Source organism: Amblyomma maculatum, chromosome 10 (genome assembly GCF_055883805.1).
Source record: "Amblyomma maculatum isolate TAMU_Amacu chromosome 10, ASM5588380v1, whole genome shotgun sequence".
NCBI classification, from domain to species: Eukaryota; Metazoa; Arthropoda; class Arachnida; order Ixodida; family Ixodidae; genus Amblyomma; species Amblyomma maculatum.
The window spans coordinates 118,749,972-118,773,440 of record NC_139353.1 but is presented as its reverse complement, the minus strand read 5'-3'; the positions used below and the strand labels follow the sequence as shown (position 1 = coordinate 118,773,440).

General features: G+C 44.7%; 1 protein-coding gene across 1 annotated transcript in view; it reads right to left on the bottom strand.

Annotated features, from left to right (window-relative positions):
- Positions 1–1,747: 1,747 nt before the first annotated feature.
- The window catches only part of LOC146177322 (uncharacterized), a 33,144-nt gene continuing 11,422 nt past the window's right edge, over positions 1,748–23,469 (bottom strand). The window contains exons 3-5 of the mRNA XM_084581522.1: positions 21,647–21,792; positions 10,144–10,276; positions 1,748–1,997 (exon numbers count right to left, since the gene is read on the bottom strand). Of these exons, the coding sequence (XP_084437648.1) occupies positions 1,748–1,997; positions 10,144–10,276; positions 21,647–21,792 (529 nt within the window). The remainder of the gene's footprint in view (positions 1,998–10,143; positions 10,277–21,646; positions 21,793–23,469) is intronic.

Genomic DNA, 23,469 nt, shown 5'->3' with positions numbered 1-23,469 from the left:
CTCCAGCAACAGTAACAAGTTACAGACATTACTACTTTTTATTCAGTTTTGAATAAACCTGATGGCCGCACCAATTTTCCTCATAGGGGCACGTAGTAGGCTACATGCCCTAAGGTATTTAGGCAAAAATAGCGCAAAATACTACTGCTGTGCTTGGAGGGAAGAGAACAGAGGTGAAGCTTTTTCGATACGAACAAGCGCATGCTTTCATTTTGTATGTTGGCGGTGTTGAGTTTTATCAAAGTTTATTGAACGAAACTTCTACAGAGGTTTCAGTACTTTCTTCATATCCTTGATTCCTTATACCGGGACTTCACACACACTTGTACGGACAGGTGAGAGCACGTGAGCAGACTCCAAAGCACTGATAGGTTACAGTAGGGCGTGATCTAAAGAGCGAGATTACAGTGCGAGCTATTTGGTGATTCATTGCGTATGTAGACCAGCACAACACACCAACACACACGACGAAGAACTAGGACACACTAGCGCTGATCTTCTAACTGGCAATTGATTGGTGAGAAATGTACTTATATGTACTTGCAAATGTACTTGTCACTTCTTTAAAAAGAGCAGCTCCACATTTGTCAAAGCGACTAAAGGCCAGCTAACACAGATATCTTTCAGACCGGCTATCTCAGCAGCCTCCTTGATCGCCCGCACTATCTGGTCCGAGTGCCTGCTTATTACAGAACAGATGACAAGGTCCCGAGCGCATGGCAAGATATCCGTGCTAGCGCGACTTCAATCACTTTGACTAATGCGGAGATATTCGTTTTGAAGAAGTGACAGGCAAAGAAATTTTCGTAATGTTCTCGAGCAATCAGTATATAAGTACATTTTCACCCAATAAATATCATTTGCAAGTTCAGCGCTTATGTGTTGTCGTTCGTCGTGTGTCTTGCTGTGTTGAGCTGGAATAAATACATAACTGATAGATTTGTTCCACTTGGTACGCCTGCCTTTCAATTTTCTTGTCATTTTTGTGAATGAAGCCATTCATCCTTTTATAGAATTTCGCCTGCTTGATTATTCTGTCAGCAAAGTGTAGATAGTATTACTCGGGTACTATATCACAGAACTATGCACGCAGTTCCCTGGAGCAAATTCCCCTTTGGCGATAAAGGACACGTGTACTGATGAGTCTCTTATTAAGAGGTTTGAATAGAAGAATGAAAACAGCAAACAAAGAAAGCAAGGCACCTCTTGGCTCACATAGTTTTGCGTAGGCACCGGCACCATTTAAAAAAATGAAATTGATAGCTTTTATGAGCTACGCATTATGCCCGTATAAGCCTTCCTCAAATGTACAGCGCGTAACCTGTTGGTTGCTTCGGTTCCCACTCAAAACTCGAATGGAGGAATATATCGCCAAACTGCTTCATTTCGAGAGTGTAGGGCGAGCGCATCACTTGCCAAAAATTGTTCGGATTTTATGATGAGTAAACTAAGCAGTTGATTCCATAGGTTGTAAGAATGCCATCCGAACATTTACATTCTTTCTGCTAAATCGCCCTTTGCAGGGTGTATTGATAACGCCTGCCCCATTTCCACGTGCTTCACTAATATAAAAGCACAGTATTGTACGTGGAAAGTTTCGAAACTTTGGATGCGCTAAAGAAGCTTGCATATTCATGAATGATGCATTCAAGACATTCAAGAGCATATAGCTCATATTGTCTCACAAAAAAGCAGAAATATTTGCGAGGGAAAGTATCAGAGGGGATCAATGGCGAGCGCATCGGCACTATGACTCGATCGTGATGGCCACTTCAATGATTAACTGCATGTAGTTGTCCACCTTGCGATCCTCGGCGCCCAGAGGAGGCAACTCCGGTAATGCTTTGCAGGCTTCGGATCCTCTGGTGAGGTCAATACAGGCCAGCTTCAGTGCTTTTCCCGTCACTCTGTCTATCAAGTCCAGCAAGAAATCCTTGGCGCCAACGTCGCATGGCTGCAGGACCTCTTCGGTGCAGTCTACCATGTCACTGTATGCACTGTGGGGGAGAGACAGCGGCATGCAAGAAGAGAGGGTCAGCTTCAGATATCGGTCACCTCTATGAAGATAACTAATTCAGCGGCCGACTCGTGCAGCAATGAGGCAATAATTATCAAGGCGGCAATATTAAGGCTCTCGCCGTGGTGGTACAGTTTTTAGGCAGCTCGGCTACTGTGCCCGTGGATGAGGGATTAAATCTCGGCCGCTGCGGCTGCTTTTGGACGGGGGTAAAAAGCTAGCCGCCCGTGTGCTCTGCGATGTCAGTTTACGTTAAAGAACCCAAGATGATCGATATTTCTGGTGTCCTTCACAAGGGCGTCTCATATTTTCAGCCACTTGGGTACGTTAAACCCCAAAAACCAAACCAAACCAGCTCCCGCGCTATTATCTACGAGCGGCCACAGCGGATTGTAGAGCAAACCCAGATTGGTCAGAAAGATGTGGCCTCACACTCGGAGCGATGGGTGTGAAATGTGTATGAACGGTGGAGAGAAGAAAATTTAGAGTGTAATGAAAAGTGAGCTCGCTTGGTATCTGGAGTAAGACACGGTAGCCTTAAACTATGCAGGTACAGTCGTAAGCACAAGTGATATAAAACACGCAGCCAGTACCGGAGCTAGGAGTGGATGGTTGGATGGAATATAGGAGGGTCCCCTTTGAAACGTCGTGGTAGCAGTTTCTATCAAGCTCGTTTTTTGCCTTTATGTTGAATAATTTTATAGATCGGTTAACTACACCATCATTCCATGTATTGAATTTTTATCTCTACACTACTAACATTATGTAACTTTTCTGCTCTTAAGTGGCCAATATTCCAATCACTTTTTCCTTTCTTCCACCCCAAATTCATTCATCCGACCAGTGGAATCTCTAAATCCCGGCGCCTCAGGAAGAGTGACTCAGCCTGCATCGACATCCGGATGGATATCATTACATTCGAGTGTAAGATGGTCAATTGTTTCACTGAAGTTACCACATACTGCACACGTGTCATCTTCTTGTTTAAATTTTTTTTGTAGCTGTGCGATATAAGACACCCGGATCTAGTTTCAAAAAGTGGGGCACTGCCTTTTGAGTTATCATAGAAAGCTTCCTTTCTGGTATGCCTTTTCCACTTTCGGCATAGGTTTACACTCTGTTTCTTTTCCATTGAATTTCCCCAAGCTGTCCCTGCAGACCTACACTGAAGCGCTGTCTACTGACAGTGACAGAGCCAACGACACATGCACGGTCATAAAATGGGCCGCGATATTGTTGATGCCAGAGAGCTGTTGGTAGTTGGCTTCGCAGTTAAGTCTTTGCTTGTTCCGTCACATGCAGCGTGTGGTGTGCATCTTTGCTCAGTACTGTACGGGCAGCAAAATGCTTCTCTAGAACGACTAACAGCGTGCTTCGGGCCGCTGTGGGCTACACATGCTACATCTATCGATAACCGCCTGGTTCGAGACCCACTATGAGTAAGCATGCATGGTCAAACCGACAGCACTTTTCGGGGCTCGATAGCTACCGCGGCTTCACCGCCTGCTTTCTTCGTCAGAGTGCTGTCCACGCTAGCCGATAAAACAACAAAAGGCAAAGTTCCGAATTAAAGTCCCTTGATAATTTGAAAGTAGCGACACTCTCCTCCGCGCCGCGCTTTCCTCCTCGATTCTCCTCGCGGGGCGGCGGCAAGCGCTGCGCACGACACGCTTTTTCTCCTTGTCACCCGCCGGCCGGCCGCAGCAGTGAGTGAAGCGCGAGCTTTTGGGCTAGGTCTGCGCTCCAGGAGTGCACAAAATTTTTGAAAAAATTGCGAGAAAAGCGTTGAGAATGCCGAAAGTAAAGTTCTTGAATTGATTGGTTTCTTCTTTGGACTGTTTGAATGGGGAATACTGATAAACAAAGCTTTCAGGCGAGTTCTGTGCTGCAGACACTTTTTAAGTCACATGATAAGGTTTTACTTTGTGCACCTAATCTAGTACTGCCTCTGACTGTGTTTTTTTTAGAGCGTGAAATTTTTCACCGCGGTAAAACTTCGGAAAACGATCCAGGCTGGTGCTTTGAACTTCAAGATCAGAGAAGGTCAGAGCAGGACTTAGTCTATTTCGCTACTGTCAAGCTATCTCTCTAAGCATAGTATATGTCACGTGATTAACCATGAGATTTTATTATTGGTTAATTGTACATGTATTTTGATCAATTACTGGGCCAATATAATTGATATTTAGTAAATTGCAATTAAAATCTAAATTTTAACTGAAACATCGAACCGTATACCACTGGCAAGCTTAGGCCAAATGTAATGGCACTGTGCTAGTTAGCGATCCGCGATAATCCGCGATAATCTGCGTTAATTAGTTAATTTTGTGTAAAACCAAATTTTGAGCTGTTCTTTGCCGCTTCGAGGTAAGGAACAGGTTTGCCACGGCAGTCTTGATATGTTGCTGATGTAGGAATTAAATAATTTTATGAGTTCGCGGCCACTCACTGACTTCGCGTGTGGTTAAAAGACAGCAGGGTACACTGGGAGAAGTGGTGGGCCCTATTGCCGACACACTGAAGTTCTGGGGCAAGCATGCTGCGGCCTCATGCCCTATGTAAAAGAGCGTGATTTCATTGAACGCAACAATCAAATAAAGAAATTACAGGGGGCACATAGAGTCTTCAACGTGCGGAAATGAGAAAACATATAACTGCCAATTCATTAACTATCGCTATCCTATCTATTACTATATCTACTAATGCCAGTGACCTATCGTAACTGTCACTATCCGCAACGAACACTATCACCTCACTATCCGGGCCTATTACTATCATTTACTATTATTATCCGTAAGAGCCACCATCATTACCTATCACTATTCATCATCATCATCATCAGCCTGATTATACCCACTGCAGGGCGAAGGCCTCTCCCATATTTCTCCACTTAACCCGGTTCAGTGCAAGCTGCATCCACTTGACCCCTGCGAACTTCTTAATCTCATCCGCCCACCTAACTTTCTGCCGCCCCCTGCTACGCTTTCCTTCCCTTGGAATCCAAATTGTTACCCTCAGCGACCATCGGTTATCCTCTCTTCACACTACATGTCCTGCCCATGTCCATTTCTAATTCTTAATTTCCACTAGAATGTCGATAACTTGAGTTATTTCTCTGACCCACTATGCACACTTTCTATCTCTTAATGTTACCCCTATCATTTTTCGTTCCATAGCCCTCTGGGTTGTCCTCAACTTAAGTAGAACTCTCTTGGTTAGCCTCCACGTTTCAGCCCCATAGGTGAGTACAGGCAAGATGCAACTGTTGTATACTTTCCTCTTGAGCAATACCGGTAAGCTGCTAGTCATAATCTGCGAGTGCTTCCCAAATGCGCTCCATCCCAATCTTATTCTTCTTGTTATTTCCTTTTCATGGTCCGGATCTGCGGTTACTACCTGTCCTAAGTAGACATATTCGTCCACTACTTCCAGTATTTCGCTACCTAATGCAAACTGCTGTTTCTATCCGAGGCTGTTGAACATTACCTTAGTCTTCTGCATATTGATTTTCAAGCCTACCTTTCTACTTTTACTGTCTAGGTCATCAATCATTATTTGCAGTTCATCCCCCGAGTTGCTTAGCAAGGCAATGTCACCAGCAAATCGCAGATTACTGAGGTATTCTCCATCTACCCTTATCCCTAACTGCTCCCATTCCAAGTCTCTGAATACTTCCTCTAAACAAGCCGTGAATAGTACTGGAGAGATTGTGTCTCCTTGCCTAACACCTTTCTTTATAGGAATTTTGTTACTTTCTTTATGCAACCTCCTATGATAAGCTCCACTATTCATAACAATCACTATTTAATCTCATGCCGTCCCATGACCCATTGATATACTTCCATTTTCATTGACTTACGTTGTCAGTCATATCTCTATTATCTCATAATATTTGACGAGACAACTATACATTGACTTCTAATTCTTATACTTTCTTGTTTACTCATAAATGGAGGTGGGAAAAGAGCAAGCCACTGAAATAACTGACTACTATCAGCGCGAGGTTCATGTCTGTCGAGGAGACATGAACCTTGAATTTTCTCTCACCGATCTGTCCTGAAGTAAAGGACAGGTCGGTGAGAGAACTTTGATGGAACTGCGTTTGCCTCAGTTTTTTTTCGAGTTCGTGTAATATTGGCGACTCAAACTGGTCTTCAGTGAAATATAGCTAGAACATAGAGAGCGATGAGTTAATAAATCAGGCAAGGTGAAAAAAAAAATCTTCTTGCATACAATTGAAATGAGTTATATGTCACAGTGCTAAGAATTGTTGCTCGCAAAATGTTCCCCTATTTTTTTACATCATAACTATAATCATTATTGATTGTTTAAATTTCGTAAATACAGAAAATTGATGCAATGATTCCGGCTGATTTGACATCGATGGGAAAACTTTTCTCGCAGTAAATGAATACGCGGAATCGCGGTTCTAGAGCTCCAGCTTTCAAAGAGAAGCTAACCTGCCAACGCCTAGTAGTCATGCTTAAAGTGAAGCGTGTGTGATCATGTGAACAGCTCCTGCACATTGGCCGTATCCCTGATAAAACGAACGCATACTTTTTAACCCACGCGTGCGTCGAAGCATGGCAAGACACATTCAAAAATTGAAAAAAAAAAATGCCGTACGACCTAACTAGTGCAGATTACCTGCAATACCTCGGGTTTACTTGCCAAAGAGTTTTTTAGGGCCAGCATTCATTGCTCCCGAGTAACCGACGCACACTACAAGTACAAGCTGGAAAGACAAGACCGAATTTTGATTTTTAGTGAAGGAGGTCAGGGATCCTAGCATAATCGCGACAAATGCAATTGTGAGACTGTAATTTTCCAGTTATCTCTGACAGCAAAAAGCAGATTATAGTGCCCTATTTCTGACTGTACAGAAGTCGACAGCGTGTTAAAGGATGATGCCTTGGAGCCTCGCAGAGTATACAGCATGCTGCAGAGGACAACCTTATTTTTATACAATGAACATGTTGTCGCCGCTAAAATATTGAGAAGCAAGCAGGAATAGAAAACGCAGCGTCAGGTGACGTGTTATTACGGGGAGTGCGAAAGGCGCATTACGTCGCAAACAACCCTGTTATTTCTAGGAATAAACTTCTTTCGACTAATCTTGTGAATCCATTGACTCTTGCGCAAGCCGTCACGCTTGCCTTGAGGTATCATGAATACCGTATAACCATCTTCAGGCCGCTTGCTGCAGTTGTACGCGCAACAGCACGGCATAGAGCTTGCACGGTTCAATAAAAGCACAGCGCTCAATATTCGCTCGCCGAGAATAGGAGAAAAATGGCGCGAAGGGAAAAGAAAACACAAGGAAAACGCCGGACGCGCGTTGGTTTCCAAGGGCAACGGCAGGGAGACTAATCGTTGCTCAGGAAATCGGGCGGAGAGCCGGCCTTCAGCGAAGGGGCGCGCAAGGGGCGAGGAGGAGGCGAGCAGGTATCGCGGCGGCGGCAAAGTTCAATCGTTGGCGTAACTTTCAAAGTATCAATGGGTTTTATTCCGAATAAGCCAGCAACGCCCTCTCAGCTGCTACCTTTAGGTTCCTCAGAGGGCAGCGCAAATAGTGTTCTAAACGAAAGCAGGTGGCGATTGCCGAAAAGATGGATAGGGCTATAAGTTTGGCCTCGCATGCTTACTCTTAATCAGTCTCGAACGGGGTGGTTATCAATAGATGTTGACTGAAGCGGCCCGGAGGTCCCAGGGTGGTCGTTTTAGAGAGGCGTTGTGTTCTCTGTACAGTGTCAATCACACTTAGCAGGAACACGCCTCCGCGTGGGTGCACAAGAGGTAAGGCATCATTGCGCCAAAGCTATTAGCAAATTCAGCCACAACGAATGACAGTGCGAAGCACAGCTTCGAGGCCCCGTAATTGTTCGCCACTCAGCATTTATTCGTGAACGAGTTATTTTTAATGAGGCAAAGCACACGTATGCGTCCCCACGCGGAGCCATGTTGACGCTGAGTATGACTGAAGCTGCACGTTCGTGTGGCTTGGTGACTGCTGTGTGTTAATCTACGCCGGGTGTTTTCTCACACCAAGTTTTGTTTGGGTTAGAGGAGCTAACATCCGAAAAAAATCAGGCTATGAGAAACGCCATAGAAGAAAACTCCACAAATCATAACGCAACGTTTTTAACGTGCACTGGGAAGGCAGAGTATAACTGTGCTTTGTTTTCCGCCTGGATCTAAAAGTAGCTTATGCGACTGGGTACGAACCCGCGTCCTTTGTGTCAGCAGTAGAGCCCCCTAGCCATTCTATTTATTAAGTTTATTTATGTTATTTTAATCGGAACCTTTAAATTGACCGCAATAGATATATTTCACTGTCACCACATAGGAACGAAAGAACGCGACATTCAAAGCATTTAGTCGGGTATCGAGCACACAGCGATATTTTCCCCTGGCGGTCCGCGAATGAAATGATTTAGCCGATGAAATGGTTATATCCTCATTACTAAATAGTTTCACTTCACGCCTGGCAACTGTTCCTTGAGTACCTTATATGTGTAGTCTGACCTCTGCGCAAATATTGAAAAAGATGTGTCTTCAGGTTGATTGTATTGTATCATACCCGTCTCTTCTTTTCCATTTCTTGTTTCACACAGCCATTAAGAATACTATCAAAATGAGAAAAGTGTAAACATTGAATGTTCCTGTACTTTTTCTTTCGATTTTATGCCCAAAACCTGCAACAGCCTATGCAAGCAGGCTAGCAGTATGTATCAAATAAATAAATTGAGCAACCATGTCTGTGAAGCGTTCTCAAAGTCTGGTGGTTCCCGAATGTATGCTAATCAGTATGTGCGAGAATAGAAAGGTACTAATTACGGAAGCAGACACTGAGCGATAAGAAAAGTGCACCTCGGAGAAGGGACATGTAGGCAAATGAGTCCCTGTAACAGGCCGCTGTAGGAATCCACTAAAGCTGTTGGGTCTTTCAAAGGCAGAGATGACAGTTATCGGGAATCTATAATGGGCCAGTTTATGGCTGGTACACTTCTGCTTAGACAGGTCGGCTTTTAGTGGTTCACTCACACAGTGCCTGATAATTGCAGGCGGACCAAAGATTCAAACGATAAGATAATTCTGATCAATACTGGATCTCTTTCATCGAAATAGACTCGGTTTCTTATGTTACGTCCGTAAATTTTGATGTATTTTATATCATACAACTTATGCAGAGTTGTATGTCAGCAGTTTTTATGTCAAATTAAAATTTGAGGTCACGAAATTAAAAAATGAGGCGCTGTTTCTGAATGTCAACGAATCTAGCGCGGTGCATCTGCTAGCACATAACGCCATCTATTCAGTGGCAGAGCCACTGTCCATTGTGAAGCACGCGAAAGGCTTTCTTCTACACCTTCGTATTCTCTCCCCTTCCTTATCGCATTATAAATAATAAATCATTTCCATATTACGCACTAAAATAAACAATAATATTTAGAACATTCACAAATTTCTCTTTCAGAAAAGGGTACTATTCTAGACTTTTTCATTATAAAGTTCAAATTACTATACTTGTGCTAGAGTACGAAGGCATGTTTTGGTAAAAGTATATTTGCCGTTACTTCAAGCCTTACTGTCGCTTTGCATGCGTTTGCATCCCCAACGGCATCCAGGAGTATTTGAGTAAAAAATACGCGTGGTAAAAAATACGCGTCATCTGAGTTGAAGAGCCTTCGCCTCCGAACAGCTCCTGCCTAAACATCTACATAGCTGTTTGGTACTTACGATTTTGAGCCTACACTGTCATTTCATTCAGTGCCAATCAACAAGCTAGTACGCCAGTTCTTTAACACGCAGAGTAGATATTTCAACACTTTCACTCGAACACTGCAACAATAGAATTTTACCAGATCAAAATACACGTGAGTGATACATAAAACTGTCAGCAGATCAATCTATAAAACTCATTTCCAACCGAAAACATGAAACATTTCTCGGCCACAGCTGCAGTTCCCTGTTTTGAGTTCTGGTAGACATATATCTAATAGGTTTCAGAGTAGAGTTACACCAATCATATAATGTCTATCTTTTCCAAAAGATGACATATGAATTTTGTGCCCAGTCATGAGGCACACTGGGTAGTTAATGAGGCTGTCGACCAAAGCACTCACCAGCAACTCTGAGGAATGACCTCCTCGACGGGAGCTTTGACTACGGTCCTCTGCAGACTGCTCTTCAGGCCCTGAAAGCAGGCGTGGATACCTGGACCCGTTGAGTTCAGGCACGGGGCAGCCCTCTGGAACTCTGTTGAAAGAAAAGGCCATGGTACAAAAGAAATTAAGGGAAAAATAAAATAGCATGTTGATAACTTTCGTTCTCTTAATGGGTTCGTTACTACTGCTCCCCTTTCTCTCTTTCCACTTTAACTCCCACCTTCCTCCCTTCCATTACGGTCCTGCTTAGGTGTCCACAAAATGACTGTGACAGATACTACACCCTTCCTTAACCTGTGTTATTATTATTACTATTATGTTTTTACCTATTTTCATACACATGAAGCAAAAAGACTAGGAAGACATCAGTGTTCGGAAAATAGAAAACAAAAAACATTTCGAAGACACACAAGCATCGAAATTAAATGTGTGAAACGGTAATGTTATTGGGTTTCATCTGCGGCTTTTCTTACCGACCCTCCTTCATGCACGTGCACATTGCTACTGATACAATATATAAAGCTTTAATTTGTGCTTGTAATAGAACACATTCTCATAACCTACAGTGGTTAATTACGACAGTAAGCGCAGAAATTCCGGCGTACATGCAAAGCGCCGCTGTAACAAAGCCTTCCGAATGTTCTTGCGCAGCCTTAAGGCAACATGCTTGACCCAAGATTCAAGGACCCAGGGTCCGAATATCATCTTGCTCTTTTTTTCTGAAAGGAGGTACTTATGCCACCTTGTCTGTTATATGATCTCGTGATGTCATAACACCCGCAGGACCACCAGTGCCCTGACATCTCATCCGTAAGCTACCCCTGCTAGTGGTGTGCTCGGGGTTTTTTGCCAAAACATTCAAAGGGCTATGTTGATGAGGCCAAACCGTGGACGCGGAATGTGTATGCAAAATTTGAGCCACGACTGTGTATGGGAACCGTATGCGGTGTATTAGTATGAAGTTCCCTTCGATGTGCCCACAGAGAGAGTGGGACAGATATGCATCTCTCCTGTAAACCAATTACTAATGCGTAGTAGGCTATGCGGATAATACCACTTTAATGGCAGAAAGTGAAGTGGAACTCAAGAGACTTCTGATGCGCGTACAAAAAGAGAGTGATAAGTCTGGGCTTAAACTAAACATTAAAAAGACAAAGATCATGGCGTCTTGCCCTATCAAGACCTGGAGCATCAAGGGACAAGAACTGGAAGCGGTGACAGATTTTCTCTTCTTGGGCTCCAAGATTACCCCGGAAGGAGACTGCAGCCATGAAATTAGGAGACGCCTGCTTATGGGAAAGAGAGTCATGGTTAGCCTTGACCGCCTAGTAAAGAGCAGAGACATTAGTCTGGCAACCAAGATCCGTATAACCCGTGCTATGGTCTTTCCAGTTGTGATGTATGGATGCGAGAGTTGGACTGTGAAAAAGGCTGACCGCCGAAGAATTGACGCGTTTGAATTGTGGTGCTGGCGGAGACTCTTGAGAATTAGGTGGACTGCCAGAAGATCAAATCAGTCGATATTGTCAACCATAAACCTTGACTCCTCATTGGAGGGTCAAATTCTAAAGTTAAAGCTCAGCTACTTTGGTCATCTGATGAGAAGAGAGGTGTCGTTGGAGAAAGATTTGATGTTGGGAATGTTGAGGGTCGCCGAAGAGGGGGGATGCAGCGAACGCGATGGTTAGATGGCATCCTCGAGGCGCTGCAGATGAAGTTATGTGATGTTAGGAAGATAGTGGGAGAGCGGAAAGCGTGGCGTGACATGGTCCGTAGGGTCACGAAGAGTCGGACACACTGAACGACTGAACTGAACGGAGTAGGCTATGCGCACAATCAATGAAATATTATGGGATGACCTCAATTAATAACAATGAAGAATAATTATTGATGAATAATAATTTTAGTAGTGATAAGTGAATAGATTAAAATATAAGGTTAACAATAAAAGCATCGAGTAAAATTGAGAAATAAAGGCAAAATAAGGTACAGGAAAACATTAGAAAGTAAAAAAAGTGGTAAAAAATGAAAAGACACTGCGTTGCACAGCTAAGGCTTTCTCATTCCCTCAGTGCAGTTTCGGCAGGGACCTAAACATGTTTTCATTTACAATGGCCAGAACGACAATGCTTGACCGAAATCCAGCAGAAAGAGCACTTAACGATGTGGCGGTAAAATAAACACACGCATCTACATAGTAACAGTCAGTTCTTTAGCAAACACCTCGAATTATCCTCATGCAAGATATTGGTCAGCAACCTAATTCTTCTCCCCAATTCTTGTTCATCTCTTTTTGTTTCCAGAACACTTACCACTCAACTCTCTCTACTATATTCAAATCAAAGAAAGGCCATGAAGAATCAGAAGGGAACCAAGGGTTGGAAGGGTAAATAGGGAAAGAACGAAAAAATGTGGGCGACGACGAGCAGTACGAGGTGGCAGCCATAAATTATTTTGGGCCGACATATTGAAAGGTGCACTAAGACGGGCGATTACAGCAACCTACGCCTGTGCTAAGCCTTTTCTTTCAGTTTTCATATAGTGCATTCCTCTCCTGCCATATCTCTCCCCAACCATTGGCGGAACATGCCATCCATACTATTAGGAATTTAACTTGACGTTAAGTACGAGTGCCAGTTCTTTAAATTTTTGTGCTCTATGTGAACTCAGAAATGGCTGTTTTTAACGCAATAGAGGTAAGGCCCCGCTCGCCAAAACGTCTGGCGTTGACGCTGTCATCGACGACGTAATGTGCGTAAAATCGCGAGCATGGCACTGGCAGGCGGTAGCTCGCAGCTGACATGGCCGATCACTAACTGGACGTAGGGATCTTGACATTACGTTTGGCAGGAGCTGCCAACTCTGGCTTCTCCTTTTATGTGGGAGGGCGATATCAGAATCAGCCTACCAGGATCCGGCCAGGACTTCTGAAGCGGACACGTTACCTCTATGCCATGCTTGTGCATTCATATGGTTTGTTTATAGTGGTACTTCATAAGTCGGGGGGAAGGGTAGCCTACGTACATTATTGCGTCATATTCTTAAATGCGTACCTAAGTGTTGCCCATAATTTTATTTTGAAACATTTCTGTATTTTGTTTAAAATATTTCTTTCAATGTTGCTTATGTGCATGAAATCGAGTTTCTTCACGCTGGGTTGGGTTGTTTTTTTTTACCTTCTTCTTTTAGCTATAATTGACGGCATTCAAGCTCCACTCATGTCAGTTTATTTTCTGTATGAAGTGCGTGTGATTTGTGTCAGTTCAGTGCAATAAATTTTAAAGACTGTGGGGACGCTGGCGGCTTCGCCTATTCGCTCTGCCTCAACAAATTCAGCTGAAACTCAGCAGCATTCAAATAAAAGAGAAACATTTGCAACGTCGCTCAACCGGTACGATGGAAAACGGTGCATGAAGTGCCACTGTCTCCCATTTTCTGTCTGATGCTATAATAGAGATTATAATATAATATTATATGATAAAGAATTATAGATATTATATGACCCTGGATATAACAGTTTCAGTGGTCACTATGTCACGAAGGAGATCCTTTGAAAGGCCTCTGAGGACGATTGATCTCGATCAAAGGGATGACGCCATTACGGTTTCTTTTGCGAAAGAGTAACTAAATTTGCATTGCAGCAAGTCATCGAGTTTATAGAGCGGCGTCGCAATATGCGCACACTATAAAAAACTTCACTATCCCATGTCGACAAGCCACATTCGCCGGTCACTAGCAAAGTTAAAAAAAAAATGTTTATTGATTGCTCTAAAGCATCAACGTGTTTTTTAACACGGCAGTCTCGAGGATCCAACGTTGTCGCTGTCGATATCCGGATCTGATGTTCTTGAACGAAAAATGCCCATTGAAGCAGATTCAATAAACTTTATAAGCAGATTAAAAATTCAGAATTTGCGCCAAAATATTCAAAGAGGTCCCTGCAGGCAAAATACGAATTGAGCTGACAATAAAATTTAGGTTAGGGCGCTGTACTATTGAGATAACAACTGTAAATTTATTCCATGCCATCTTCGTTTCGATGCAGGCGACGCGTCGGCGCCCATGTTCTATGCAAAGCCAGCGCATAGTAGTGAGCCTACGTGGTCGAAATTATCCGCAGCCCTCTACACAATCATGCCTAAGTCTAAAAGCCTAAGTCGCTTTAAGATTTTACAGCCTACAATTCATACCAAGCAAATAAATCAGAAAGCCTATCCATTTAGTGGAGTCCTCGGGCGCTTATGAATACAGTTCGGAGACGTGAAAGGATAGGGAACCTGAGCTCAAGTTTCAGTGCATGACGGCCGCCCCGCGCCTCCCCTGGCGGCGAGACGTCCAGGCTACGGGAGCAAGGAGGAGTGAAGGGTGGTTGTTCCTTACCCTACTGGGCTGGGACAGGTTGGTCAACGCTGCTTACAGCAGGGGCTAGCCAGCCACCGAATTTTTATCTGTTGTAGGCCGTCATTGCATCCGCCACCGCTTAGGTGGTGGACGACGGCTGTTGCGGCGCGTGTTTTTCTCTCCCTCTTATTTTTCTTCTCTACTTCTCTCTTCTGTCCGCATGAGACAGTGGAGGTGGCGCAGCCACAGAGCCAGTAGTAGGCCCGCGCATTTTCCTTTCCTTCTTCCTACAACCACAACAACAACAAATGCGCGGCGGTAGCACCAGCATGGCACCAGTAGCACGCGCCCTTTAGTCTGAGCGAGTAAGAGGAGAACGGTGCTAAACTCGCTGTTTCTTTATCTGTTAATGCCTTTGTGCAGAAAGATAAAAAGATTTTTTTGTAGGTTTCCTTTGAAGAATGATGGTCTAATTGAGTGTTATAAAATATGAGATGAGACGTGAAATGACTAAAGGGTTATTAAAAAAATAGAAGCTGTCTATTAAATTAAAAATGAACTGCTGCTCGCCGGAAAGCATCTCTCGTGAGTTCACAAATGACCCAATAGTTTTGCTGAAGTACTCTATTATACAGCATGAATACTTTTCCACCCCGCGGCAAAGATGTTGCAACATTGGCCATTATCCCACAGGTGAATGTGTTTGCTTTGCTATAATTCACATGAACGCCGCCCCAGCATTGTTTTCAAGTAGCGTAATTTCAAGCTTTGTAAGAGAATCTTCAGTCTCGAATGCATGTTCCATAGGATGATCACGCTTAGTATGAATAAACGAATGTTAGCTTGCGTGGACTTTTACGCTGTCCTAAATTAGCTACAAGCTTGTCACACTTTTCTCAGCAAATGCGAACCTTATTAGCATCCCTGTCCAATCATCCCGGAGCGGATACAAAAAACAGTGGAACAATAAAATTTCCTTTAAATTTTCTCAACATTGTTTCGCATGTGTTTGAAATGTTATTTGCGTGTGTGCGTCGTGTGAAGTGGTTTGGCACCACTAGCACTGAACATTGCCTTTTAACTGCCAGTTATGGGCCTGTAAAGCCCATATTATCACAAAGTAAAATCAAACAATGCGTCAGGCCCGAAATACATGAGACTAGCTTCTTCAGAGCAAGCTTCTCAGCCTAGCTTCTATAGTCTAGCCTACCTTCCCAGCGCTTAAAAGTTCCCCATCCGTTACGTACTCATCATCGCCTCTTTCGCATCAATGAATCATCAATCAGTAGAACAAAAAATTGAAATGTTACCATTTTTACGCAACACCTGTATATTTCTGACACGCGGTGGGGACTATTACAACTACGCCAGCGGCTTTCGGCCGGAACGACTTGCATAAGCTATCGCCTAAAATAACTAATACAATGAACGCGGCGTCCATTCTCAAAGCCATATCTGACCACAATCTCGGAACACGCTTCTACCACTACGTCAAGGCGTTTCTGCAGGATTCAACGGCCACTCTCCGGATAGGCGAACACGTCTCGGAGAGCTTTAATCTGGGCGATAAGAGAACACCACAAGGCTCAGTACTTTCACCATTCTTATTTAACTTGGCGATGAGAAAGCTTTCTCGCGCACTGGGTGAAATTGCTGATGTGGAGCACACCATATACGCAGACGATGTTACCATCTGGAGCACCGGTGACAGCGATTCGGAATTGGAAGCGCGCATGCAAGAAGCCATCACGGTTAACGAGGCCCATCTTGCCCCATTGGGATTTCGCTGCTCTCCTAGAAAATCCGAGGTACTCATCTACCACCCCCCAAGACCAGGGCGCCCGTCCAACGACTGGCGCCGACACCACACACCTTTCATAGAGTTACACGACAGGGATGGAAATCGCATACCTACGGTCGATAAAATACGAATTCTAGGATTAATCATCTAAAGCAACGGGTCCAACTGGGCGATGCTTGACAGCATCACGATCAAGATTCCAAACACGATCTGGACGTTTCGACGCATCATGAATAGGCACAGGGGACTGAGCGAGTACAACGCGGTTCAAATGGTCCATGTTTTTGTACTCTGTCACATCACATACGTGGCTGCAATGGTCAACTGGAAAAAGGAACATCAGAGAAGGCTTGAAGTACACATACGCCGAGCTTTCAAGACAGTGTTGGGGCTCCCCGATAATGCCTCCACTGAACTACTCTTACAGCTAGGAGTGCACAATACCCTTGCCGAAATCATCGAGGCACAGCACACGGCACAGATTACACGCCTATCAAGCACCAAAGCGGGCAGAGAGATTCTCGTTAAGCTCAGCCTGAACACCATAGTAGAAAGGGACAACGTCCTGCAGTTACCTAAAGTCGTGCGAGAAGCAATCAAAGTGTTCCCCTTCCCAAGAAACGTACACCCGATCCACAATTAAGGAAGAAGGCTCGCCCGCGCCAAAGCTCTCGCTGTGGACGCGGCCCAGTTTTTCGACCAGACAGCTTTCGTGGATGCAGCGTACATACCAGGAAAGCATGCCTACTCGGTAGCAGTAGTCGACGGACACGGGCGTACGCGCAACTCACTCACACTTTACACCAAGAAGCCAGAGGTAGCTGAACAAGCAGCGATAGCACTAGCTCTAAAAGACTCGAACTTCACAACTGTATACAGCGACTCTAGAGCAGCCACTCGAGCTTTAGCCAAGGGCGGGATAGACAAGACGACGCTACGGATCTTAGGCGGAAGTAACATCACCGATCACTCCATCGTATGGTTCCCGGCACACATGGGCCTGCGGAATCTCAGTGAGATCGCACACGAGGCGGCGCGAGGACTCATCGACCGCGTCCCTCCGGTTTCCCCTGCTACTCCACATATCGAGTACAGAGATCAATTATTCACGTACAACGAGCTTACTAAGCTCTTTTATCTAGGCAGACGAGCATTTCCCCTCCCGGATAAGAAATTAACCCGCAGTCGATCAGTCACGTTACGCTTGCTCCCAACGAACTCATACCCCAACCCCTGGCGCATGAAGCACATCGACCCAGACTACGACGGACAACATGTTTGTGAACGGCGCAGTGACCGTGTAGACTTAAACCATATGCTGTGTGGTTGTGCATCGAGCGACGCCTACGCCAAGAACAAGGAACGTTGGGATGAAGTGTTAAAAAGTGCTTCACTACATGATCAGCTTCGGGCTGTCCAGGAGGCCCGCGCGGCGGCGGAGAGCTTCGGGCTCTCTGTGCCGACGTGGGAGCTGCCCTCTACACCTGGCGCCTAGCCGAGTTTCCTCCAGGACCCCTACTGTGGGAAATAAAGTTTTACCAAACCAAACCAAACAGAACGGGATCACTTACTTCCGAAGCGCACTCGTCGGGTTCAAACGTATATCGCAATTGTCGACCATCTGCTTCAGAGAGTACAAGTTCTCAACGAACTTTTCAAACTTATTCAAGTTCGATTTACGAAATATAAAAGTCAAGCAAGGAGAGTTTTCTGAAGCGGTGCTGCAGATGCAGTGCAAGAGTTTGCATATGCATGAAGGGAGTAGGAATGCGACAGTGTAGGAGAACGCGATACCGCCACAGTCGGCACTGCCCCCATATTCCCAGTTTCCCTTTTTGTGCGAATGCCCTATTTCACGAGGTCTAACCAGGCCTTCATAGTGTGCGTGGCTTGGCCTTGAATGTGACCTTTTCAAATCAACAGCAAAAGCTTACCCTTAACCATGTGCCAACAAAGGGGTGCAAAGGGAGGGGGGTGGGGAGTGAGCACCCGGTGTCCTTAATAGGTGTATCTACGAACGATGACAAAAATCATCGCCGTCACGCCTCGGGACAGGGGTCATTATCGGATTAGCCTGAAAATTGGGTTGTCTCGCTCGCGTGGCACCGAGAGTGACTCAGTCCCGACGCGGTGCGGCTTTCATCTTGCTGCGCGCGATATTCACTTCACTTCACTTTATTACTTTGAAGACCCCACATTGGGGGTATTACATAAGGGGTGGGAGTACAAACATTGATTGAATATGATTGCCTACATGATATTTATGAAGTGCATATTTAAACTGTTTACAAAACTTGATGGGCAGGTGATGGCATCAACATCGTAGGGAAGGTCATTTCAGTCTTTTGCAGTGCAAAGAAAGAATGATACTGAAAAAGTGACGGTGCGGGCGCGCTGGCATGAAACTACTAGTGGATGGCCGGTGCGATGAGATAAGCGAGCTGGCGGTGTGATGTAGGGTGGTTGGTCGAGGGAGCTGTAAAAAAACTTTTGGAACCGATTAAGAGAAGCAATGCGACGACGATGGGCAAGAGTTGATAAACCTGATTGCCGTTTAAGTGACGATACACCGATGTCATATGAATAGGAAGAATAAATGAACCTCGTGGCGCGATTTTGGACAGATTCTAGAGAACGGTTGAGATATGATTGTTGCGGGCTGCAGAAAGCAGATGCGTATTCTAGTTTGGGTCGGATGAGTGATTGGTAGGCGAGAAGTTTAATACTTTGAGGGGCGTGCCGTAAATGGCGTTTCAAAAAACCCAATGATCGGTTAGCTGATGCGACGAGGTTTGTTACATGTGAGCGCCGAGATCCTGGCAGAAGGTGACGCCTAAGTACTTGTATGAGCATGCAGATTCTAGTGGAGCGTTAGCAACCGAGTAAGTGAAAATGTGGCGGTTACGCCGGCGGTGAAAAGATGCGAGTTTACATTTATTAGGATTAAGCGACATTAGCCAGTCATCGCACCAGACATGTATTGCGTTATGTCGTTTTTGGAGCTGTGATTGGTCAGAGGTGCTGGAAATTGTGCTGTAAATAACGCAGTCATCTGCAAACAGACGAACATTGCAAACCAGGTTTGAGGGTAAGTCGTTTATATAGATTAAGAATAGGAGGGGAGCTAACACAGAACCTTGGGGTACGCCGGATGTTACTGGAAGAGGGTTAGAACTGTGTCGATTAACGAAAACAAACTGGGAGCGGTTAGAAAGGAATTCTTCGATTCATAATATGACGCTAGGATGCAGATTTAGCATGGTTAGATTCAGCAGTAAACGCCTGTGGGGAACTTTGTCAAATGCTTTAGCGAAGTCAAGAAAAATAGCGTCAGTTTGTAAGTTTAGGTCGAGGTTGCAGTGAACGTCATGAAGAAAGTTGGCCATTTGTGTTTCACAAGACAGACCCTTGCGAAACCCGCGCTGTGAGGGATGAAAGAAGTTGTTACTGTCAAAAACGTTCATGATTTGAGAATAGATGACGTGTTCAATGATTTTGCAAGGTATGCTGGTTAATGATATCGGACGGGAATTTAAAGGAGTATCTTTCTTGCCTGATTTATAGACGGGAATGACCTTCCCCACTTTCTAGTCATCCGGAATGCATCCTGTAGAAAGCGACTGTGAAAACAATAACAATAAGTACATTGCAGAAATGCCGTTAGTATAGCGAAGTATTTTGGAGTTAATTTCGTCCACGTCGGCCGATGACGAAGTTTTAAGGTGTTCGATTAGCGAGGAAATGCCAGCTTCAGAAAACACGACAGCAGGCATGTTGGACTGTATATTGGCGGTGGAAGGCGCAGTTGGTGGGTGAATTTGATTAGTGAATACGGATGAAAAGGCATTATTAAAAATATCAGCGCATTCTTTGTCATCTGCTTCTTCGCCAGGCTCTTTAGTAAGAGTGATGGTATGTGCCGGGTGCTCACTTATTACCTGCCAGAACTTTCTGGGATTGGAAGTCAACAATTTCGAGAGGTCGTTGTGAAGGAAAGAGTATTTCGCGTTGCGGATATGCGGAGAGGTGCGTGCGTTCGGCTGCATAGTATATTACCCACGCGAAAGCATCGTATTGCTTTTTTTTTCCCGCACGGAAAAGGCGTTTTTTTTTATTGTCGAGCCTTTTTATTGTTTTGGTATACCATGGTTTTTGGCGGTCGGAGTGGAGGTTTATTTTAGGGATGTATCTGTCTGTTAGTTCGATAATCTTGCTCTTAAAGAAGGACCAGTTAACATTTACTGAGCGATCGTGAAAAGGTACTTCAAATGTTGTGAGATATTGGCTTAGTTCGAGATTAAAGGCTTCATAGATTCCTTTGTCGTATAGCCGAATAGTTTTGTTTTGATTCTGGCGTCGTGATGGGTGGAACTCAAATGTGGCGTGAATCACTTTATGATCGCTGATTTCGCGTAGATAAGTGATAGATGAGAGGGCTTCCGGCCTGGTAGTTAGGAATAAATCGAGGATGTTTGCACACCCTTCTGCAACGCGGGTCGGTTCGGATACCACTTGTGTTAAGTGGAAGTTTAGGCAGACCTCAATGAAGTCATTCGCTTCCCTGTTGCTTGCATAGACACACTGTGAAATTTCTACGGCACGTCAGACCACACGAGGATGGCGAGTAAGCTGGGATCTTCTACTGTCTCGGCCGAAGGAGCGCTACGGGTCCGCGGGCTGAATTGGAACTGGAGAGAAAACGCTGTAAACATGAACACGTTGCCTTATGTATGTACCTACGTCCTGGAGCGTAATCAAATCGAAACTTAGAGCAAAAAAAAAAAAAAGAATACCGACCAACAGCTAAAGAGTTAAGTCCATGCTTTCGCACGTCTGACTGGGTTTAACTCTAATGTTTTTGACGTAGAGAGGGAGCTCTCCTTCAGGAGCAGCAGCGGCGCTTCGTGGCGCTTTGGGAGCCTATACCGGAATTTCCCAGCCCAACCCATGCGCAGTGGCAGCCCGCGCTTTTTGGCTTGGATCTCTACAAGATAAACTTGGTCATCAGGGCCTGTGCGGCAACGTAGAGTATTTGGTGGAGGAAAACACCTGATTTGCGTCATCTAACCTATACGTACAAATAAAGTTATTAACATCAGCATCCAATTAAGCTTTAAGGAATGCATTAACATTTGCTGGCTGCAAAATCAATTCTCGAAGGATGCCTCATTTAGGTTAGTTTCTTCTTATTTGTACCATGCGCGCTAAACGCAGCTGAATAGCATCAGGAGAGGCCAGATATCATCGAAAATTTATAGTGACCACGGCGGGCTTAGGCAGGTGCCGTATATTATGCCATATAAGTAGATCAAAACCTACCCTTGTTCTGATCAGAACCAGATGTGCAGATGGCATCGATGTTGTGTCGAAGTGACGTCACGAACAGCAGTGCCGCTGTCTCCGACACACCCTCCAAGCAGTCGTCCACAAACTGTCGTACGCAAGCGGTTTGCCGTTTCTCCGTCCTGAATTGAACATATAAAAGATTGATTCGAATGATGGACATGTGACACGCGGATCGAATGGTTTGTACAAAATTCACAGCGTAAATATTAAGGTGTAATAACAAGGTACTGTCTGGTCCCGAAGAAGTACACCTAGAAATGTCATTGTAGGTATATGAAGAATGTGTTAGCAAGATTTAATACACCTGAATTTAGAAATTCACAATGACTCTCAGTGGTCACGATATGCAGTGTTTGGGAATCCTTCATGTTTTCTTTTTTTTTGTCACTCTGGGAAATTTTCGCGTAAAAGGTGCGCTGCCAGGGTAATTAGGGAAACAACAGTCCAGTCCAGTGAAAGCCCAATTTGCCGTAAGTTCGCAATGAGTTCGATTAGTACTTGTTGTTGAATGGGGAAGAGAATGGTGCTACGGTGGGAGCCCATGGCTAGTTTGAATGATGAGCAACATACGTAATCAGAGCGTTCGGGTTTTAATTTTCACGAACACGTAGACATCAGGGGCCATTCGCTTGAGTTTTGGCAGTGGTGCTGATGCGCGGCTGTTTCGTAGCATAAGACACTTCCCGCCATGGAACCTGCTAGCAGCCACTTGCCAGAGCTCTGGAGAACATTTTCCAGTTACCATACTAGAGCTCCCGCCATCTCAGCCATTTTTCACGCGGCTTCATGACACCATAAAACTCTCCAAGCAATCATTTTAGAAGTCGAGTCTCCCGACTTGCATTTATGATCACTCATTACGTTCAAGATATATGACGTCAACACGTCATGTGACCTCTCTTCAGCTGGCAGAGTGTTTCTCTAAGGGAAAGCATGGTTACCAGTGTGAGGAAAAGTATAATGCCATCGCAATACATGAATATTAGGTTTGTGTGGTCACGTTTCTGTAAAGCCACAACCCGACGGGAACATCCCCGGTGGCCGGCATCCGGACATTCATCAGCAAAACAATACATGTGACCTACGACTGTTCACCCACAGCGGACCAAACCACAGCCATTATCTACTCACCATACCCCTTAAGACGCTCCCATATCGCCTAAAGTTTCCTACAGATGCGTGTATGCGAAGCGTCTATCGCTCGTTAGCCTCTTCCAGACAAAACACCTTCCATCGGCTGCTCGTGCACGTACCCACCATCATCTTTCCACCCATCTCTAAAATGTATGAATCGGCATTCACTAGAGGCCCACGTAAAATATGAGTATTAAATCGATGGAAAAATTAAATGAAGAGAGACAATCGGAAAGCCATCAGGGTAAAAGCCGCAGCAAACGCAACCAGTATTTTGTTGGCATTAGACTGCGGTATTGTCTGTGCCTTTTAGACGGGGCTTCGTAGGGTTTAATGTCCGAAAGTGACTCGGGCTATTAGGCATACGACGGTGAAAGTCCTCGGTAATTCAAACGCTAAAATGGCACATGACAAGAGCACCTTGCTTCCTGCCTCTATCGAAAAGCGGATACTGGGACCGGGATTCAACATTGCGTCATCATGATGAAAACTGTTGTCAGGATCATCGAAAAGGGGCTATGAGAGTGCGCAACTGCGTTGAATGCAACATACATTAAAAATGAAAGTCACAAGTCACAAAAAAGTCCATAATTTCTAGACGAACGTCTCGCACTCTTCTTGCTCTGGGATATACATGGAAATGCGGCCGCGCAATGTTGCCT